General features: G+C 60.9%; 1 protein-coding gene across 1 annotated transcript in view; it reads left to right on the forward strand.

Annotated features, from left to right (window-relative positions):
• Positions 1–15,394, forward strand: part of AJAP1 (adherens junctions associated protein 1) — a 36,577-nt gene extending 21,183 nt beyond the window's left edge. The window contains exons 3-6 of the mRNA XM_054175783.1: positions 5,775–5,862; positions 7,147–7,389; positions 8,840–8,970; positions 14,181–15,394. Coding sequence (XP_054031758.1) covers positions 5,775–5,862; positions 7,147–7,389; positions 8,840–8,912 — 404 coding nt within the window. The 3' untranslated portion in view covers positions 8,913–8,970; positions 14,181–15,394. The remainder of the gene's footprint in view (positions 1–5,774; positions 5,863–7,146; positions 7,390–8,839; positions 8,971–14,180) is intronic.
• The last annotated feature ends 944 nt before the right edge of the window (positions 15,395–16,338 follow it).

Genomic DNA, 16,338 nt, shown 5'->3' on the forward strand with positions numbered 1-16,338 from the left:
CCCAGGGCAGGCAGCCAGCTGCCAGGCTCAGCAGGCCCCACTGGCTTGGAGCAGAGTGGATCCTCTCTGGCTGTTGCCATCCCAGTGGTACCTGATGCTCCGAGGAGGCTCTGCGGAGCCCTCAGCCCAGCTGTTCCCCATTCCAGGCTCTTCCAGATGTATTTTGCCTGCAGGGATGTGGGCAGGGAGCCAGGCCAGGTGCTATGGACAGTTGCTGAGCCACCCAGGAGGGCTCCATTGCTGGTACAGCTTCTGTGGGCAGCAGGTTGTGGTGTAGTCATCAGGCTGGGGGACACAGGATGATGGTCTGCGTGCTGTGGTGCTGAGCTGGGTGCAGGACACTGGTGGCAGTGCTGGCGGCTGGGGGCTGCATGGGCTGTGATGTTCACTGTGGAAATGGCTTAGAAGGTTATTTTGGGCAGGAAATGTGGGCACAGCACCACTTCCATCTGCATTTGTATCATTTCCCTCTCAATCAGCTCTTCAGCTGCTCTCAGGAGCCATTTCTTTGCCATGCTGCTTGCTGGGAGCCTGTTTGGGATGGTGCTCAACTGGCTGTGATGCTTTGCTCGAGGCTTGAGAGGGAAAGGTGCTAAAGCCTGACCACGAACGTGGAAACCTGCTGCAGTCTGGCACTTTCCTCTTGAGCCTGCCCTGGTGATGGTGGATGGGTCTCCCCTCCCCAGACTGAGTTTATTGAGAGGATTTGGCATTTCAGCTCAAATTGGGAGCTGTGAGAAGGCTGGGGGAGGGGGGAAGAAAGGAGCAAGGAAGCAATGATCCATGTGCAGGAAGGGGTTGTGGTGCTTGACTGCATCCTCCCAGGTGAAGGCAGCAGGTACCCAGGGCGTGGGTTGTTTGCCTGACTCAGGCCCAGGCTCTCCAAAATTAAATGGAGCTGTTTGGCCTTTTTTTGTTGTTTTTAATTTTATGCAGCTTGGAGGCCTTGAGGAGGGGCTTCAAAGAGCTGCTGCTCAGAGCTGGTTTTATTGGGAAAATGAAAAATGTGGCCTCCCTAAGCAGGGCTGTGGAAATAAAGGCCTTGGGGGATGGAGGTTCTCTTTGTTTTTAATTAAGAGCCTATATCTCCTGTTGGCTTCCACGCTAGCAAGACATCACTCCAGAATGGATTTGCTCATGGAATTAATTCTGTTGATGCAGAGCTGTCCGGGAGCCATTTCAAAAGGTGGCAGGAAAGGCCAAAACTCAGCACTTTCATCTCGGTGGCACGCAGATGGGCTCTCCAACACCGCGGAGCAAACCCGGCCCCGGCGCCCGCGCTGCCGGGGGGCTGCAGCCGAGTCTGGTCTTGGGGTGTGGCTGCTGGGGGTGGTGAGGATGGGTCCCACCACGAGAAGCCCCCCCTGCGAGAGCAGAGTGTGCTCAGGCAGCAGGAGAGTGGAAAAAGCCAGCAGTAGTTCAGCATTTCCAGGGGTTCAAAGAGCACCTTTGAAGAGCTTTCCCTGCTGGCAGGAGCGCTTTAAATTCTGCTGCTCCAGCAGAAGCGCAGGGGCTTGGACACACTTGCGATTCCATTAAATACTTCTCCTGTAATTACCCTCCAGTTAAATGGTCACTGCGTCAAATTGCCTGGTAAAAGCCTTGTCAGAGGGACGCTGGCGGAGCCGGGGCCGTTCCAGTTGCCGGGGCCAGGTGGGACGGCAGCTCCCGGTGCCCCTCCCCGGCGCCAGGCCAGCCCCGGCCCCTCCCGCCGCTCCTTTCTCCGCTGTTAACGAGGAATTAACTCTCTCAGTGGGGCTGAGCTTTGCCAGCTGCAGCCTTTGCCATGGAGGTGAGCAACCACCCCCCCAGCCACCCTGGTTCCTGCCTCCAGCTTCTCAGCTCCCTGTCTCCTGGGGGTGCAGCTTCCACTGTGAGTTAGGTGCTGGGCAGCAGCCTTCCCACGCTGGAGGAAGAGAGGAAGAGGAAGGTAATTTTGCTTTATGAGCTATCGATTTTTCTCCTCCTGGTCCCTTTTCCTCCAGACAGATTGGGCTCCCAGGGCTGTGTTTAAAATAATGCTTTGCTCTTCACAGCCATCTCTCTTTCATCTCAGCTCACCCCCTGGTGCTGTGTGTCCCTTATGGGATGCTCCCCGTGCCCAGGATGCCACATCCATTAGCTCCTTCCCTGGCAGGTTGGCTATTTCTGTTCGATTTTGCTCTCTGTGCTTCTCTGTATTTCTTTGAGGGCCTGAGAGAAAGGATCTGACACATTTGTGGAGTCAGGATGGAGAGCTGTTAGAGCAGCTGAAGCGTGAGGAGGGCAAACTGAGGCTGGAGGTTAGGAAGAAATTATTTAGTGAGGCTGGGGAGACTCTGGCACAGGTTGCCCAAGGAGGCTGTGGCTGCCTCCTCCCTGCAGGTGCTCAAGGCCAGGCTGGATGAGGCCTTGAGCAGCCTGGGCTGGTGGGAGGTGTCCCTGCCCATGGCAGGGGGTTGGAACTGGATGATCTTGAAGCTCCCTCCCAACCCAACCTGTGCTATGAATCCATGAATTGCACTGGGCACTGCTATGGGGCTGCCCAGGAATCATCCCAGTCACCCAGCAGGGCTCTCTCCCCATCCCCTCCGGGGCTAATGGTGTGGGGGAAAACTTTCCCCACCCCCTTGCCGTGCCCCCGGGCTCTGGTGCAGAACCCAAGTGCGATGGATGCAAAGGAGCTTCCTTCCACATATGGCTCCTTATGGCAGCGCTGGAGTCTAAAATTATCCAGCCCTTCTCAAACCCATGTGTCCTGCTCCGAGGAGCTGCCATCCCTCCCCGGGCGCCGCCACCTGCAATCTGTTCTGCCTCCCCTGACGTAAGCGCCAGGCCTGATGCAGGGCTGGGTCCTCCCGGTCCCTGCCGCCTCTGCCGCGGCTCCCAGCCCCCCGCAGCTTCCGCTGCCGGCGCCGCTCCTCCGTTCAAAGCCATCGGGCACTGGGATGGTTTCATCTTATTTTTAGAGGCTTCCCTTTTATCTTTTTCGGCAGTGGCCCACTGGGAGCCGCTCCAAGATTGCAGCCAAGAATGCGGCTGGGATGCTGCCGGGGTGGGCGTCGCTCCTGACCCGGCACCGAGCTGCTGGCTCTGCTCCTCAGATCCGTGGGGACGCGGCTCCCAGGGACCCGCGGCCCACACAGCTCTGGGCTTGGTGGCTCTGGGGTGAGCAGCCCACCCAGAGCCACGTCCCCGTGGGTGGGGATGGTTTAGAGCCCAGCCCAGCCTGCAGAAACATGGATGGGTTCTGCAGGGCCGTGCTGGGTCCCCATCTGGAGAGCATGAATCCCCACGGGCCGCTTCCTGGTGTGGGACCCTGCTGGAGCTGGGACTGGATGGAGAAGGTTGGTGCTGGGTCCTCTCCGTCCTCCACCACCACCATTCACAGCCCTTGAGTTTGCTTCCCTGACCTGCTTTGTCCTGGCAGCTGCTCATGCCAGCCGTTGTCGGGAGGAGCCTTGTCACAGCCTGTTGGAACCAACTGCAGTGTGACTGGGAGGGAATGGAGGAATGGGGTCATGAGCAAAGGAGATGCTGGAGTAAGGGAGAGAAGTAACCCTGATACATCCCATCCCCTGCCTCGGCTTGGCCAGGGCATGAGGGCTGCTGAGCAGCCAGCCCTCCCTCCCTCCCTCCTTTGCTTCCTTCCAGACACCCTGCTGCTTTCAGTTTGGGGTGAGGGCTTCGGCTCCACCATCCTCCAGAGCTTTGTGGTCCCCAAGGTGGGAGCTCTCTCTCCCCTCCCTTCCCACTGGCCCTTCCCAAGCATCCTGGGGCTGGCAGAGAAGTCCTCTCCTGGGCAATTGCTGCCCTATGCTTGGCACCAGGCGTGTTTTGGTGAATCAGACCTGCCAAAGGTGACCTTGGGTTTATCACATCCCACTGTCAGGATTCCTGATTTATGCCCAGGATGCATCCTGGCAGCAGAGTCATCCATGCTTCCTTAGGAGGTGTCTCTGTGGGCTGGCACCATGGATCACAATCTGGGATTTGATGGATCTCAGCATCCTGAGGGATCTGCACCTCCCTCCCGAGGTAGCCAGCAGGAGGCCTGGACCCTGCAGCCTGGGCAGTGCCAACGAGGGGAGATGGTGCTGGATGGATGCTGAGGTGGGGAGGTGTGATGCTGAGGCATGTGTTGGTAGGGTTGGTGAAAGCTGGCCTGGCCCCTCAAGCCCCCACACTTGTGCTCCTGGTGCTGGATGCTGGAGGTGACCTTCAGGAGGTGAACAGATTCCTTTGTGCCCCCACAGCCAGCAGCTTGCACCCCCCCTGGGCTGTCACCGTGGGGCTCAGCAGCCTCATGTGGCTCTTCCCCTGCTCTCCCCCAGGCCAGATGCACTTCCTGTGCTCTCCCTGGGGGACGAGCAGCTCCTGGGAGGCACAGAGGAGGTGGCAGCTCTGCCCTGGGAGCCTGGCTAGTCTGGAGCAGCTCTTCTCCCTTGATGAATCTTGTCGGCAGCGTGGGCAGGGACACGAAGCCCCCTGGGCTGTGGAGATGAGCAGGGGGAGACAGAGAAGGAACTTCAAGGGAGGCAAAACTTTTGTCCTTGGAGAGAAGCAGTGGAGCAAGAAGCTTGAGCCGTGGTTGGAGATGCTGCTGCTGAACCTCATCTGCCCTAATTACCCAGCCTGCTGCTGCCAGGCCTGTGCCAGCCTGCCAGGGCTGTGGGGTGTGCGGGGCCAAGAGCTGGGGAGCCACAGCCTGGCCTCAGATCTGCAGTGCGGAGGTGTGGGAGAGGCTTGGGAAGTCATGGGGTGGCATTCCTGTGGGAGAGCCAGGGCAGCACTCCCATGGGAGCATAAAGCCCCCACAGCAAGCAGCATTCCAGGCTGGGCTGAGGTGCCAGCCCCATCCCATCTCTCCCAGGAGGGTTTTCTGTCCTCAGAGGAGGGGGCACGCCTGGCACATGCCACTGCTACAGGGGAAGGGATGCTGGCAAAAGCTCCTGCAGGCAGCTCACTGCTGAGACCCATTGCTGGGCAGGCTGGCAGCCATCTGCCCACCTCCTTCCTGGGTCTGCAGCCAGGGCAGCCCCGCGGGCACCCCTGGCTCTGGCCAGGCTGTGGCAGCCGGCTGGGAGCTGGCACGCTCTCGTGTGGGAAGCAGCAGCCACAGACAGCCCCAGAAGCTGGCAGTGCTGGGCATGTCTTGCACAGATGCACAGATCCCACTCAGTGTTCTGCTGCTTGTTCCCCTGCCCTGCTGACACTTGGTGATTTATCAAAGGCTCCCTTCCATCAGGAGCTGCAACATCTGCCTGTGCAGAGCAGCACATCCTTGGGCTGCAGCCAGCGGAATCATTTCATTACCAAATTGCAACTGTAAAGCAGCACGAAATCACCAGCAGCCTGTACACGGAGACGCTTTTGTTTCCAAACTGCTCATTAGGAGGGAGGCAGGAGCCAAAAAGCGATCCCCTGCCAGAGGTGAACCGGGAGCAGAGGAGCCCACCCCGAGCGCGGCGATCGCCGGCGCCGGCTCAGCGCGCAGCGCCCCCAGGGCTGCACCGAGTCTCCCTTTCCGTCCCGGAGGGGAGACGTCCTCCCGTCTCTTCCCTTCTTCGTGCCTAATGCGGGCTGACAAGGAGCAGACTTGAGAGGGGAGGCAGTGAGGAGCTCGGAGATGAGTTTATGTAAGGCAGGAGGGAGGATGGCACCGCCGCTGCCGCGGGCTGTGGGCAGCTCCGTGTTGGGAGGCAGTGGGGGGGAGGGGGTGGAGGGGCTCTGCTCCCTGCTGCCCGGGCTCCTCCGCGGCTCCTGTGCCCACCGTCTCGTTTCTCTCTCCACAGGTCTGGCAGTCCATCAGATCATCACTATTACAGTGTCCCTCATCATGGTCATAGCTGCTCTGATAACAACTCTTGTCTTAAAAAACTGGTAAGGCTCCTCCTGGGGCTGCTGCTCTTGGGGGTGACAGGAGGGTGGGGACGCGGTGGGGCCAGGGACACGGTGGGGCCAGGGACACGGTGGGGCCAGGGATGCCTTTCTAGCCGTGAGCACTGAAGGCCATGGCATTGCAGGACAAAATGGGGGGGTTGACGAAACCTGCAGGGAGGCTGAAGCACCCTCAGCCATCTGTGCCCCTCTGGTGGGTGGCTTTGGGGACCAGCAGGTGGCCAGGGTCAGGTGGCCAAGTCCCACGCAGGACACAGGCACATTGCTCCTGTGGGACTGAGTGGCTGCAATGGGATGAGGTCAAAGTCATGCACAGGGCCACAGTTGGTGTCCCAAGCACGCTAGGACCTGCCTGGCACTGGGTGGCATCTCCTCTGCCACCTTGCTCAAGCAGCTTTGCTGCTGCTCCTCAGGCACCAGCCTGGCTCAGCAAGCCCCAGCTGCACTGTTTTGCCCTTCCCTGTGTCTCCAAGGACTGCAGGGCACCTTCTGAGCCCTCAGATGCCACCAGGTTGAATCGTGCCCCATCCCCTGGAGCGTTCATGTTCTCCTCCAGCTTAATTTGCTCCTGTTTGTGCTCTCAGCGTGGCAGGGCGTGTGGCAAAATAGGTTAGCTCGGTGCTGCAGGCACTGCTGCTTACCTATTTTCCCAGGGACAGTGCCCTACTTTGAGGTCAGCCTGGCTGGGGGAGTGATATGGCCACAGCTCGGGGCTGGTGGGAGAGCTGCTGTGCCGTGCCAGGCTGCCATGCCACACTCAGTGCCAGCCCTTCACTCCTCCTGCCCTCTCTGCCCACTCCAGCTCTCCCCAGGAGCTACAGCAGACCCATTGCTGTACCCAGGGGGGAAGCAGAGAAGAAGGTGGATGAGGAGCCAGCTCCCTCCCCAGGCTAACCTCTGTTATCAGAGGTGATAGGATGAGAGGCAATGGCCTGAAGCTGGAGCCAGGGGAGGGTCAGGTTGGAGATTAGGAAACATTTCTTTGCTGCAAGGGTGGTCAGGGATCGGCAAAGGCTGCCCAGGGAGGTGGTGGAGTCCCCATGCCCGGAGGTGTTCGAGGAGTGGGCAGAGCTGGCACGCAGCACATGGTCCAGTGGTGGCAGAGGTGCTGGGTAGATGATCCTGGAGGCCTTTTCCAGCCTCAGTGGTTCTGTGGCTTAATGCCCGTGGCGGGGCTGGGCTGATGCTTGGGGTCGATGCCCTCGGAGAGCTTTGCCACCCACCACCACCTCCCGACTCTGCTCCCGGTGCCCTCTGCCCCCCCAGCTGTGCCCAGAGCGGGCGCCCGCGGCGCAACAGCCACCAGCGCAAGCTGGAGCAGCAGGAGGAGAGCTGCCAGAACCTGACGGACTTCGCGCCCGCGCGCGTGCCCAGCGCCCTCGACATCTTCACCGCCTACAACGAGAGCCTGCAGTGCTCCCACGAGTGCGTGCGGACCCCTGTGCCCCTCTACGCCGAGGAGGCCTTGCGCTCGCCCGGGGACTACAAAACCACCTTCAACGGAAACAGGTGAGGTGGCCGCCGTGGGGCGGGGGGCATCGTCCCTGCCTGGTGCCAGGGGAGGTGCCCGTCGGTGGGGCGGGAGGAGGGCACGTGGCAGAGCCGCCTTCCTCCGGCTCGCCCGCGCCGCCGGTGAGGATGGGTGGGCAGCTCAGCCGGGCCCTGGCAGCGTCGGGCACAGAGCATTTGCCGCTGCCCGGCTGCCGCTGCCAGCACATAAATGCCACCGGATCCATCTTCCAGCAGCCTGCTGCCTGCCGAGCGGCACCGGGAGAGCTGCTGGGCTGTGGAGGAGCCGGGTGATGAATGGGGGAGCAGGCGGCGGGAGCCAAGGGACCATTTGTCTGGCTCGGAGCGATGCGGTAACGAGGAGGGGGCTTTGGAGCAGCTGGTGGCGTGGTGCGAGAGCTGCCAGCCCTGGCTCTGTACGCCCCGTGCGGGCCCAGAGAGGGAGGTGGTCACAGTGAGCTCTGCCAGCACCCTGGGCTGGCTCCCAGTGCCTGCTGGCTGGGTGCTGGTGCAGGTTCTCCATGCAGTAAATGCTGTTCCCCTTCAGCGCCAGAGGAAATGCCAGGAGGAGCGGTGTGGAGGGAGCAAATGGGCAGAGGTGCCCAGCTGGGTGGGGGACTGTGTGTGCCACCCACAGCTGATGTCTGCCTTGCATGAAAGACAGAAGCCAGCTTGGACAGACACCTTCTTAACCCTCATCCTCTGCGTGTGCATGGGGGTCTGCTGGGTCACACTGCCCAGGCTGTCCTCAGCTCACCGAAGGCAGAGAACTGCCAGGGGGTTTCAAACCATTTCATGGAAGGTGTCTGTGGGGTTGGGCTGAGGTGCCAGGGTGCCCTTGACTGGCTGGAAGGGCTTTGGTGCTTTCCTGGCATCAAGCAATGCTTCCTGGGACCCTGCTGGCCTCAGTGCCTTGCCAGGCAGACCCCCTGCAGGGGATGGGCACGGCAGACCCCTGTGGATCCCATGGAGTGGGGAGGGTGGCAGATAGGAGATGCCCTGCTGCTCTTTGGGGTCAGCTCCTCCCAGAGCAATTGGCTGCCTCAGAAGGTGCTGGGAGCTTCTGGAGGGATTTTTACTCCCTCCAGAGGGGTCAAAGCATTCACTGCTCCACTCCAGCTTTTGATTCCTCTGTCTCTGCTTTGCACCACCCTGGTGCCCAAGGCCTTCCAAAGCTCTACTTTCTTTTTTTTCCCCTCTAAAAGCACTGAATTTTGCAGCAGGGCTCGCCCCTGGTGCCTGGCCCGGCTGGGCTCGCCCCTGGTGCCTGGCCCAGCAGGGCTCGCCCCTGGTGCCTGGCCCGGCTGGGCTCGCCCCTGGTGCCTGACCCGGCTGGGCTCGCCCCTGGTGCCTGACCCGGCTGGGCTCGCCCCTGGTGCCTGGCCCGGCTGGGCTTGCCCGCTGTGCCCTGCCCAGCAGCAGGTGCAAGCCCTCTCTCTGCTCGCTGCAGACCCTCCTCTTCTGACCGGCATCTTATTCCCGTGGCCTTTGTGTCTGAGAAATGGTTTGAAATCTCCTGCTGACTGGCCGCAGCCTGTTTGAGCCCCGGGGGCAGGGCAGACGCCGTCGGGCTGTTTCCTGGTACGTAACTGCGCCCCCCTGCGCTCGGCCCCTGCCCGCGCCAGCCGCTCCCTGCCCTGCCCTGCCCGCTGCCACCCACCCCCTGCTCATGCTGCTTTTGGGATGTGGGACCAGGGAGGCTCCCCCAGCCCAGGGCGGGCCGGGCACATCTCCCGTCACAGAGGGGACCTGGGGTGCCACAAAAGCTTTTCCACGGAGGTGAATTACAGACAGGCCTGAGCTAAAAGGTAGGGACCAAAAAAGGGTTGTCCAGCACTGGCCCAGGCTGCCCAGGGCAGTGGTGGAGTCGCCATCCCTGGAGGGGTTTCAGAGCTGTGGAGGTGTGGTGCTGAGGGCCATGGTTTGGTGGTGCCCTGGCACTCCTGGGTTCATGGTTGGACTCCATGACCTGAAAGGTCTCTTCCAACCCAAACAATTCCCTGATCCTGTGATTGGGATGGACAGGAACTTAGCAAAGGGTCCTTGGGGCAGCCATGAACTTCAGCCAGGTGTTGTGGTTCCAGCCCCGCTCTGAGCCCTGGCCAGGTGACAGCAGTTTGCATGCTGCAAGGTGGCCTGGTCTGTAATTAACCTCCTGGTGCATGCTGGACAGCCCTGCTCGTTCCACAGCCCTGCTTCCTGCACTCCATCCGTCCCCAAAAGCTCATCTGGTCATGTCTGCTGCCATGAGCAATTCCATGCTCCTGCTGCCAGGGTGCTGGGGTCCTCCTCCTCCTCCTTGTTCCTTGCCTTGTGGGCAGCGCAGCCTGTACCCTGCGTGTGCGGTGCCCGCTTCACGCCCCGGGTACGACACGAGGGCATCGTCCTGGTCTCAGCGTCTGGGAGGACTTTCTCCTTTTTGAGCCGGTCTGAGCCCTTTGCAGCTCCTTGCCTGGCTCTTGGCAGTGGTGCCAGCAGCGGCAGGGAAGGCAGCGAGGGCTCGGTGCGTGCTGGCGCGGCGCCAGGCAGCGGTGCCTGCCGGAGCCACACGCTCCGGTGCATGGATTGGCATGTCCCAAGTCCCTGCTCTCATCCACGCAGTGCAGATGGAAGCTGCAGCCTGTCCTGGCTGCAGCCTGCTCGCAGCAGCCTGTCCTGGCTGCAGCCTGCTCGCAGCAGCCTGTGTAACACTCTGCTACTGAACACGGGAAGCTAATTAGCTCAGAATGGAAGGGAATGGAGCAGCGATGGGCTCGGCTGTGCTGGGGGCTGCCTGTGGCTGGGCAGGGTGAGGTGGGCACCTGCCAGCTTGGCAGAGGGCAGACAGCAAAGGGCCAGCCCTCTGCTCACAGGGTCTTGCTGGCTTTGCCCCTTGTGAGCCCCTCCTGCCTTGATGAGCGAGTCTCAGAGGTGCTCACTCCCAGCTCTTGATGTTCTCTCATTTCTTTTGTTGTGGTCATTATCTTGGGGGACAAAGTGTGAAGGAAGCTGGCTGGAGAGCTGGGCATGGGCAGCTGGAGGGTGACCAGGAAGGTTCTGCAGTGTCTTCTCCAACAGCACATGTGGCCACTGGCTTCAGAAGACAAACAGCAGCAAGAAATTCTTTCTAGTGAGGGTGGGGAGACTCTGGGACAGGCTGCCCAGGGAGGTTGTGGCTGCCTCCTGCCTGGAGGTGTTCAAGGCCAGGCTGGATGAGGCTTTGAGCAACCTGGGCCTATGGCAGGGGCTTGGAACAGGATGATCTTGAAGGTCTCTTCCAACCCAAACCATTCCAGGAGTGTCCCTGCAGCCTGGGGTCTGCCCCACAGCCCAGGATGCTCAACACAACTGCCGTGACCTCCCAGAAGCCTGCCCTCAAAAGCTGCTCCACAGCCCTGTGCAAGCAGTGTTTTGTCTGCCTGCTGTGCCAGCTGGGCCATCCCACAGCCAGGATGAATATTTCAGGTTTCAGATGTCTCTGTGTAAGGTAAAACCTTCCAGGAGCAGATGGCAGGGCTGGTGGTACCGAGATAGCTCCCTGGTAGATTGTCTCCTGTCATCATGGTTGCCTTGTGCCGTCACTGGACAGCTGCTGGCAAGTGCAGGAGAGCAGTGGGGCTGAGGATGCCTTTCCAGCCCTCGTGTCTAGAGGAGAGGCTGAGGGAAGAGGAGATGCAGCTGCTTGGGGCTGCACCTCTTTTCCTGGCTGGTCTCTGTGGCAGCAGCACCGTAGCCTGAAGGTGACTTGAGCTGATGCTGATCTGCAGCATCTCGGCGGCGGTGGAAGGATGCTCCAGAGCTTCCTGGCCAGAGGGGTTCTGCAGAGCTTTCCCTTCCAGCCCCCTTGTCTGAAGGTGACTTGGGTTGGTGCTGGCCTGCTGCATCTCAGCAGAGATGAAAGGAAGCTCCAGAGCACTCCAGGTTTCCTGGCCAGAGGGACTGCATGCAGCTGTCCCTTCCCAGCCCCTTTCTCTGAAGGTGACTTGAGCGATGCTGGCTTGCTGCAGCTCGATGGAGGTGGAAGAAGGCTCCAGAGCACACACAGACCCCTGCCAGAGGGTTACTTGAAGCTTTTCCTTCCCAGGCCCCTTCTCCCAGTGGAAGGGGCACAAGAGGGTCACCCACCAGCCAGGGTGAGTGGAGGGGCAGGAGGCTGTGCCCACTCTGTAGGCACAGAGCACCCAGAGAGGTCCAACACTGCACCAGTTTGTGCCAGAAACCTCTCTCCTTGGAAAGGCTCAAAGCACTTGACAAGGTTGAACTGTTGGCACCTCACAGCTCTGGCTGTGGAGCTGCCCAAGGGGTAGAGCTGGAGGCACAGGACAGGTGATGTGGCCAGGGTCAGGGGTGGCAGAGAGGACATTTCAGCTCAGTGAGTACCAGGGGGCTGGCTGGAGTTGAACGTGGGCTTTCCATATTGCAGACCCTCAGCGCTGTGTGAGTCCCAGGGCCCAGTGGCAGGCTGGCATTGGGTGGTGCTGCTGGCATTGGGTGGTGCTGCTGGCATTGGGAGGTGCTGCTGGCATTGGGAGGTGCTGCTGGCACCTGAGCTGGGCAGTCACAGGGAGCAGATGCAGGGACAGCACCGCAGAACATCTCCAGCCTGCAGAGCTGCAGGCAGCACAGGGATGGTGTCAGGCAGCCTGGTGGAGCTCAGGCAAGCAGATGTTGGAGCTCTGTCCCGGGGCCGCATCCACCCTGTGCCAGCAGGAGCCACGGGGAGGGTTCCGGTGCCCACCGGGGGCTGGCGCTGAGCAGCTGTTGGAGCTTTCCAGCAGATTGCTCTGCCAGCATCAGCCTCCAGCGGAGCTGGCACGGAGCTGGATGTGGCACCTGGGCGGCAGGCAGCCCCTTGGTTGTCCCTGCAGCGAGGGACCTGGCACGGCTGCGGCACGGAGCGCAGCTGCAGCGGGACCCGGGGCTGCCTTAGGAGCGGAGCAAAGCCAGCAGTGAGTGTGTCTGTGCCAGGCAGCTGGGGAAGGATCTACACAGGGCTCTGAGGAGGAAGACTGTGCAGGTGACAGAGGAGATGCAGCAGCAGGGGCAGACACCACTTGGCACAGCCGAAGGTGACGTTTGCCGAGGACTCGAGCGCGGCAGCGCAGCGAAGGGGGGCTGGTGTGGTTTGATTTCCCCCCCAGCTTTGGGGCTTTCTGGAGTGAAGTTGGAGGGTTTGCATTGTTCTTGTCCTTAATCCCACTCCCTTTGAGCGCAGAACGCCGTGGAATGGGATTAGGCAGGAGTCGGGGAGGTTGATCAAGCGCTGACCTACTTTGCACAAAGAGGCTGTTTGCAATACAATGTGGATTCCACACCCTGCAGCGAGGGCCTCCGCTCGCAGCCCTCCGGAGCGGTGCAGACCGTCAGCAGCGTGGGCAGGGAGGCGGTGGCTGGAGACCTGCAGCTCCAGACCGCAGCGCTCTCAGCCCGCGGTTAGGGCCCAGCGCCGGGTGGCAGCGCCGAGCAGCTGCCGGGACGGCCCCGCTCTGCCTGCCGGCAGCAAATGAGTTTGTTAGCATTAGCAGAGAGTGAGTCAGCATCAGGAGCCAGCCCTGTCTGGGGAGGAAGAGCAGCAGCCCCAGCACAGCCTCGGCGCGGGGGTGAAAGGCTCTCACGTCGGTCTCGCTCATTGAGCCTTCGGTGCTGGGGCTGGAGGTGGTGCCTTGGGCGTCTTGCTTGAGCAGAATGTTGAGGAGGAGCCCTTGGGCAGGAAGCTGATGGAGGAGCAGCGTGCCAGAGGTCATGGTGTGGGTGAGGATCATGAGCACATGGAATCACAGAATGCCAGCTTGGGAGGGACCCCAAGGATCATCTCGGGCCAACGTTTCCAGGCGATGGTGGAGCTGAAATGAGCTGCCCCAGCACCACCCTGCCAAGCTGAGCTTACACCTGCCCAGTGCAGGGCAGCTCCTGACACAGCAACTCCTTCCCTGCATCAGGGTCTGTGTCTGCACACTGCAGGCAGCAGTCCCTACGTACCTGTACACAGAGCCCACCTGTGGGCAGCTGTGCCAGGCACCCCCAGCTGTGCTGGAGCAGCCACAGCCCCCCAGGATGGCACACACGTGGAGGGAGTGGCCACAGGCCAGCGATGGGCAGCAATTGTCTGCACTTCAGAGATTACACAGGGAGAGGTCTCTCAGAAGGCAGCAAATAAATAGCTTCAGCAGGACCTCAATAGGATCTCTGGTTTGATGCTTAACCAATTCTCCATTGATTTCTTCAGGGCATTTAACTCTAGGAAATCTTGTTAGTCCTCATCAGCATCTCCTCAGCTGCCAGAGCTGCTCTTAGCCCAACTGTGAAAAGCTCCAAGATGATCAGGAGTGAATCAGGCTCTGGCAGAGGCCCTGTGGAAAGGAACCTGTGGAGGAAGGCACAGCCGAGGCCTTCAGTCCCACCTGCTGCTTGTCAAGAGCATCCCCACCCCACTGTGGGCATCCCCCCTACACACACTGTGGGCATCCCCCCCCATTGTGGCCATGCCCATCCCGCTGTGGGCATCCCTGTCCTGCTGTGGGCATCCCCATCCCAAAGGCTGCACCACAAAACAGCTGGAAATGAGCTGGGCAAGGCTGGAGCTTCTTCAGGGAGCAGGAGGAGTGGTCCCAGTCCCACATGCAGGCTGGGGAGGGGGTCATGGACGTGCTGCTTCCTCCACACCCCACTGCCATCAGCATTCGCCCCCCTGAGCCCCACGTGCCACTGCTGGGAGCAGGAGGGAGAAGCCCCTGGGGGGCACCAAGCGAAGCGAGTCCCAGTGCTGTGCCCTGGGGGGGCTTAATCTGTGTTTTGTCTCTCATCCTTGGCAGGATTCCATTGGTGAACCTGTAAAAAACCTCCAAACCACTGGTTCCCTGTACCTACCATTTCTGTTTGCCAGTAGGAGACTCAAAGGGCAGCGTCCCGAGGGCCAAATCTATTTTTATATGAACCAAGACGCCTGTGGGGAGCTGCAGCTCGCGAGGAGGAGGAGGAGAAGAGGAGCAAAGGTGCCAGAGGAGAGCCCCCAGGAGCAGGAGGGGAGGGAAGCGAGCGCCCGGGCGCGGACTGTGACTCTGAACCTGTGCCAACTACACCATTATGTGCCAGGGCCGGGAGCCCGAGCCGAGTGCCAGCGCCTGGACACCTCGTGGAGGACGCCTGGGGCATCTCTGCTGGTGGGGGCAGCCCTGGCAGCCCGCACACCCCCGGGGCCCTGCTCTGGGGAGGCAGCGCACGGAGAGCTCCACACACACAGCTTCCTCCTCCTGTGCCGCAGCGGATTGTGGAGGTCTGGTTTCTGCAGAGCGCGTCCTGGGCTGGGTGAAGCCTTTCCTGACCACGCAGAGACCCCAGCAGGGCGACGCTTCCTGCCTTGGCAGCTCGCCCCCAGCCCCCTCTGCGTGCCCAGCTTGATGCAGAGAGCTGCTGTGTGTACCTATAAACACCTAGAGCTGTGCATCCTGCTGGAGCTCCTTTGGCTCCGCCTGGGAAAGGCTTTTCCGGCGCTGATGATGGGACTGAGGCACCAGGGCGTGAGCAGGGCGTGAGCAGGGCTGCAGTGCCAACGTGGAGCCAGGAAGAGGCTTCCCAAAGTCCAGCCAGAGCAGCCCCAAGGTCCCCCCGGCTTGGGGAGGGATGGCAAAGAGCTGCAGAGCCTGGCTTGGAACAGAAGGAGAGCGGAGCCAGGCTGGGTGGCGGCTGGAGGGATGCATCTGAGCCTCGTTCACAAAGTGCCAGAGGAAGCAGGCGAGCAGGGAGCTTGCTGCAGGCAGGTGCCCCAGCTCCTGGCAGCTTGCAGCGGCTCAAGGTGCTGCTGAGAGGTCTCCCCAGGCTCCCACAGCCCGATGCATCCTCGAGGTAGATGGGAAGAAGCCCAACAGCCTGCTTCTGCCCCTTGTTCCACTGAGCTGTGGCCCTCACGGTGTGATGCCTCAGGGCAGGGTTGGGTTCTGGGTGTGGAATTCCAAAGGAGCCTCCCTTGGCACAAGACAAATGTCAGGAGTGCAATGTGGGAGATGTTATGGAAGGTGGCTCCCAAACTGGCCAAAGCTTGCTCAGCCCTGCGTGAGGAATGGGAGAGGAAGGAGCCTGTTGCCTCCTGACCCAGCCCCAGGCCAGCGAGCTCCAGGGAGCCTCTCCCTTCGTGCCCTTGGTCTTGGCTGGGTCAGGAGAAGGTGCAGGTCACTGCCCCCAGTCCTGGGGATCCTGCAGCAGCACTAAGAAGGGAATTTGCCCAGCAGCTTGCCAGGGAGAGGGAGTTCTGCCTGCTCTGCTTTGGTGTGTGGCTCCAAACACATCCCAGCTCCTGCTGGGCTGGGTGCTTTTGGTGGGTGCTGGTGAGTGTGCCAGCCTGGGAGCCCCTCTGCCCAAGCCTGGCTTGCCCACGTAGATTGTGCCAAGGCAAAGCTTGCAGAGGGCAGCTGGGTGCCCCGCGGGATGGGCCTTGCTTGGGTGGCTTTGACCTTGCCTGGTGGGGATGAGAGCAGAGTTCAGACCAAAGCCCTCTCCAGTCCTTTTTGTACACCACCCTCTGTGGGCAGCAGCAGCTTTGTGGGGCTGCCCAGGCACATTTCTACTCCTCCCACAGCTACTCAGCTCCGTTTCTTATTGCAGTGAGCCCCAGCGGCTCCTGGCACCGCAGAGCCACCCCTGCCCCTGCCACCCTTTTGTCCTTTCCTGATGGAATTGCACAGTCTGGATTATTTTTCCTGTGTTTCTGGAGGCTGCCTGGGAAGAAGTCTTCCTTACTGGACCTGGCAATGACCTTGGCTTGAACCAGACCTCTCTGAAGGTGTTGGCAACGTTCCCTGCGACTCCAATGAGCCTCAGGCATCACCTTGGGCATATTCTGCACCGGGGTTGCTGCCCACCAGCAGCCAGAGAGGAGGAGGAGGAGGGTTCCCGTTGCTCCTGGGCAGGTTTTTGGTCCATGACTGAATCAGTTCCTTCTGCAGAGCACTGAGCTGGGCATGGATGGCAGCTGAG

The sequence above is a fragment of the Dryobates pubescens genome, chromosome 33, assembly GCF_014839835.1.
Source record: "Dryobates pubescens isolate bDryPub1 chromosome 33, bDryPub1.pri, whole genome shotgun sequence".
NCBI lineage: Eukaryota > Metazoa > Chordata > Aves > Piciformes > Picidae > Dryobates > Dryobates pubescens.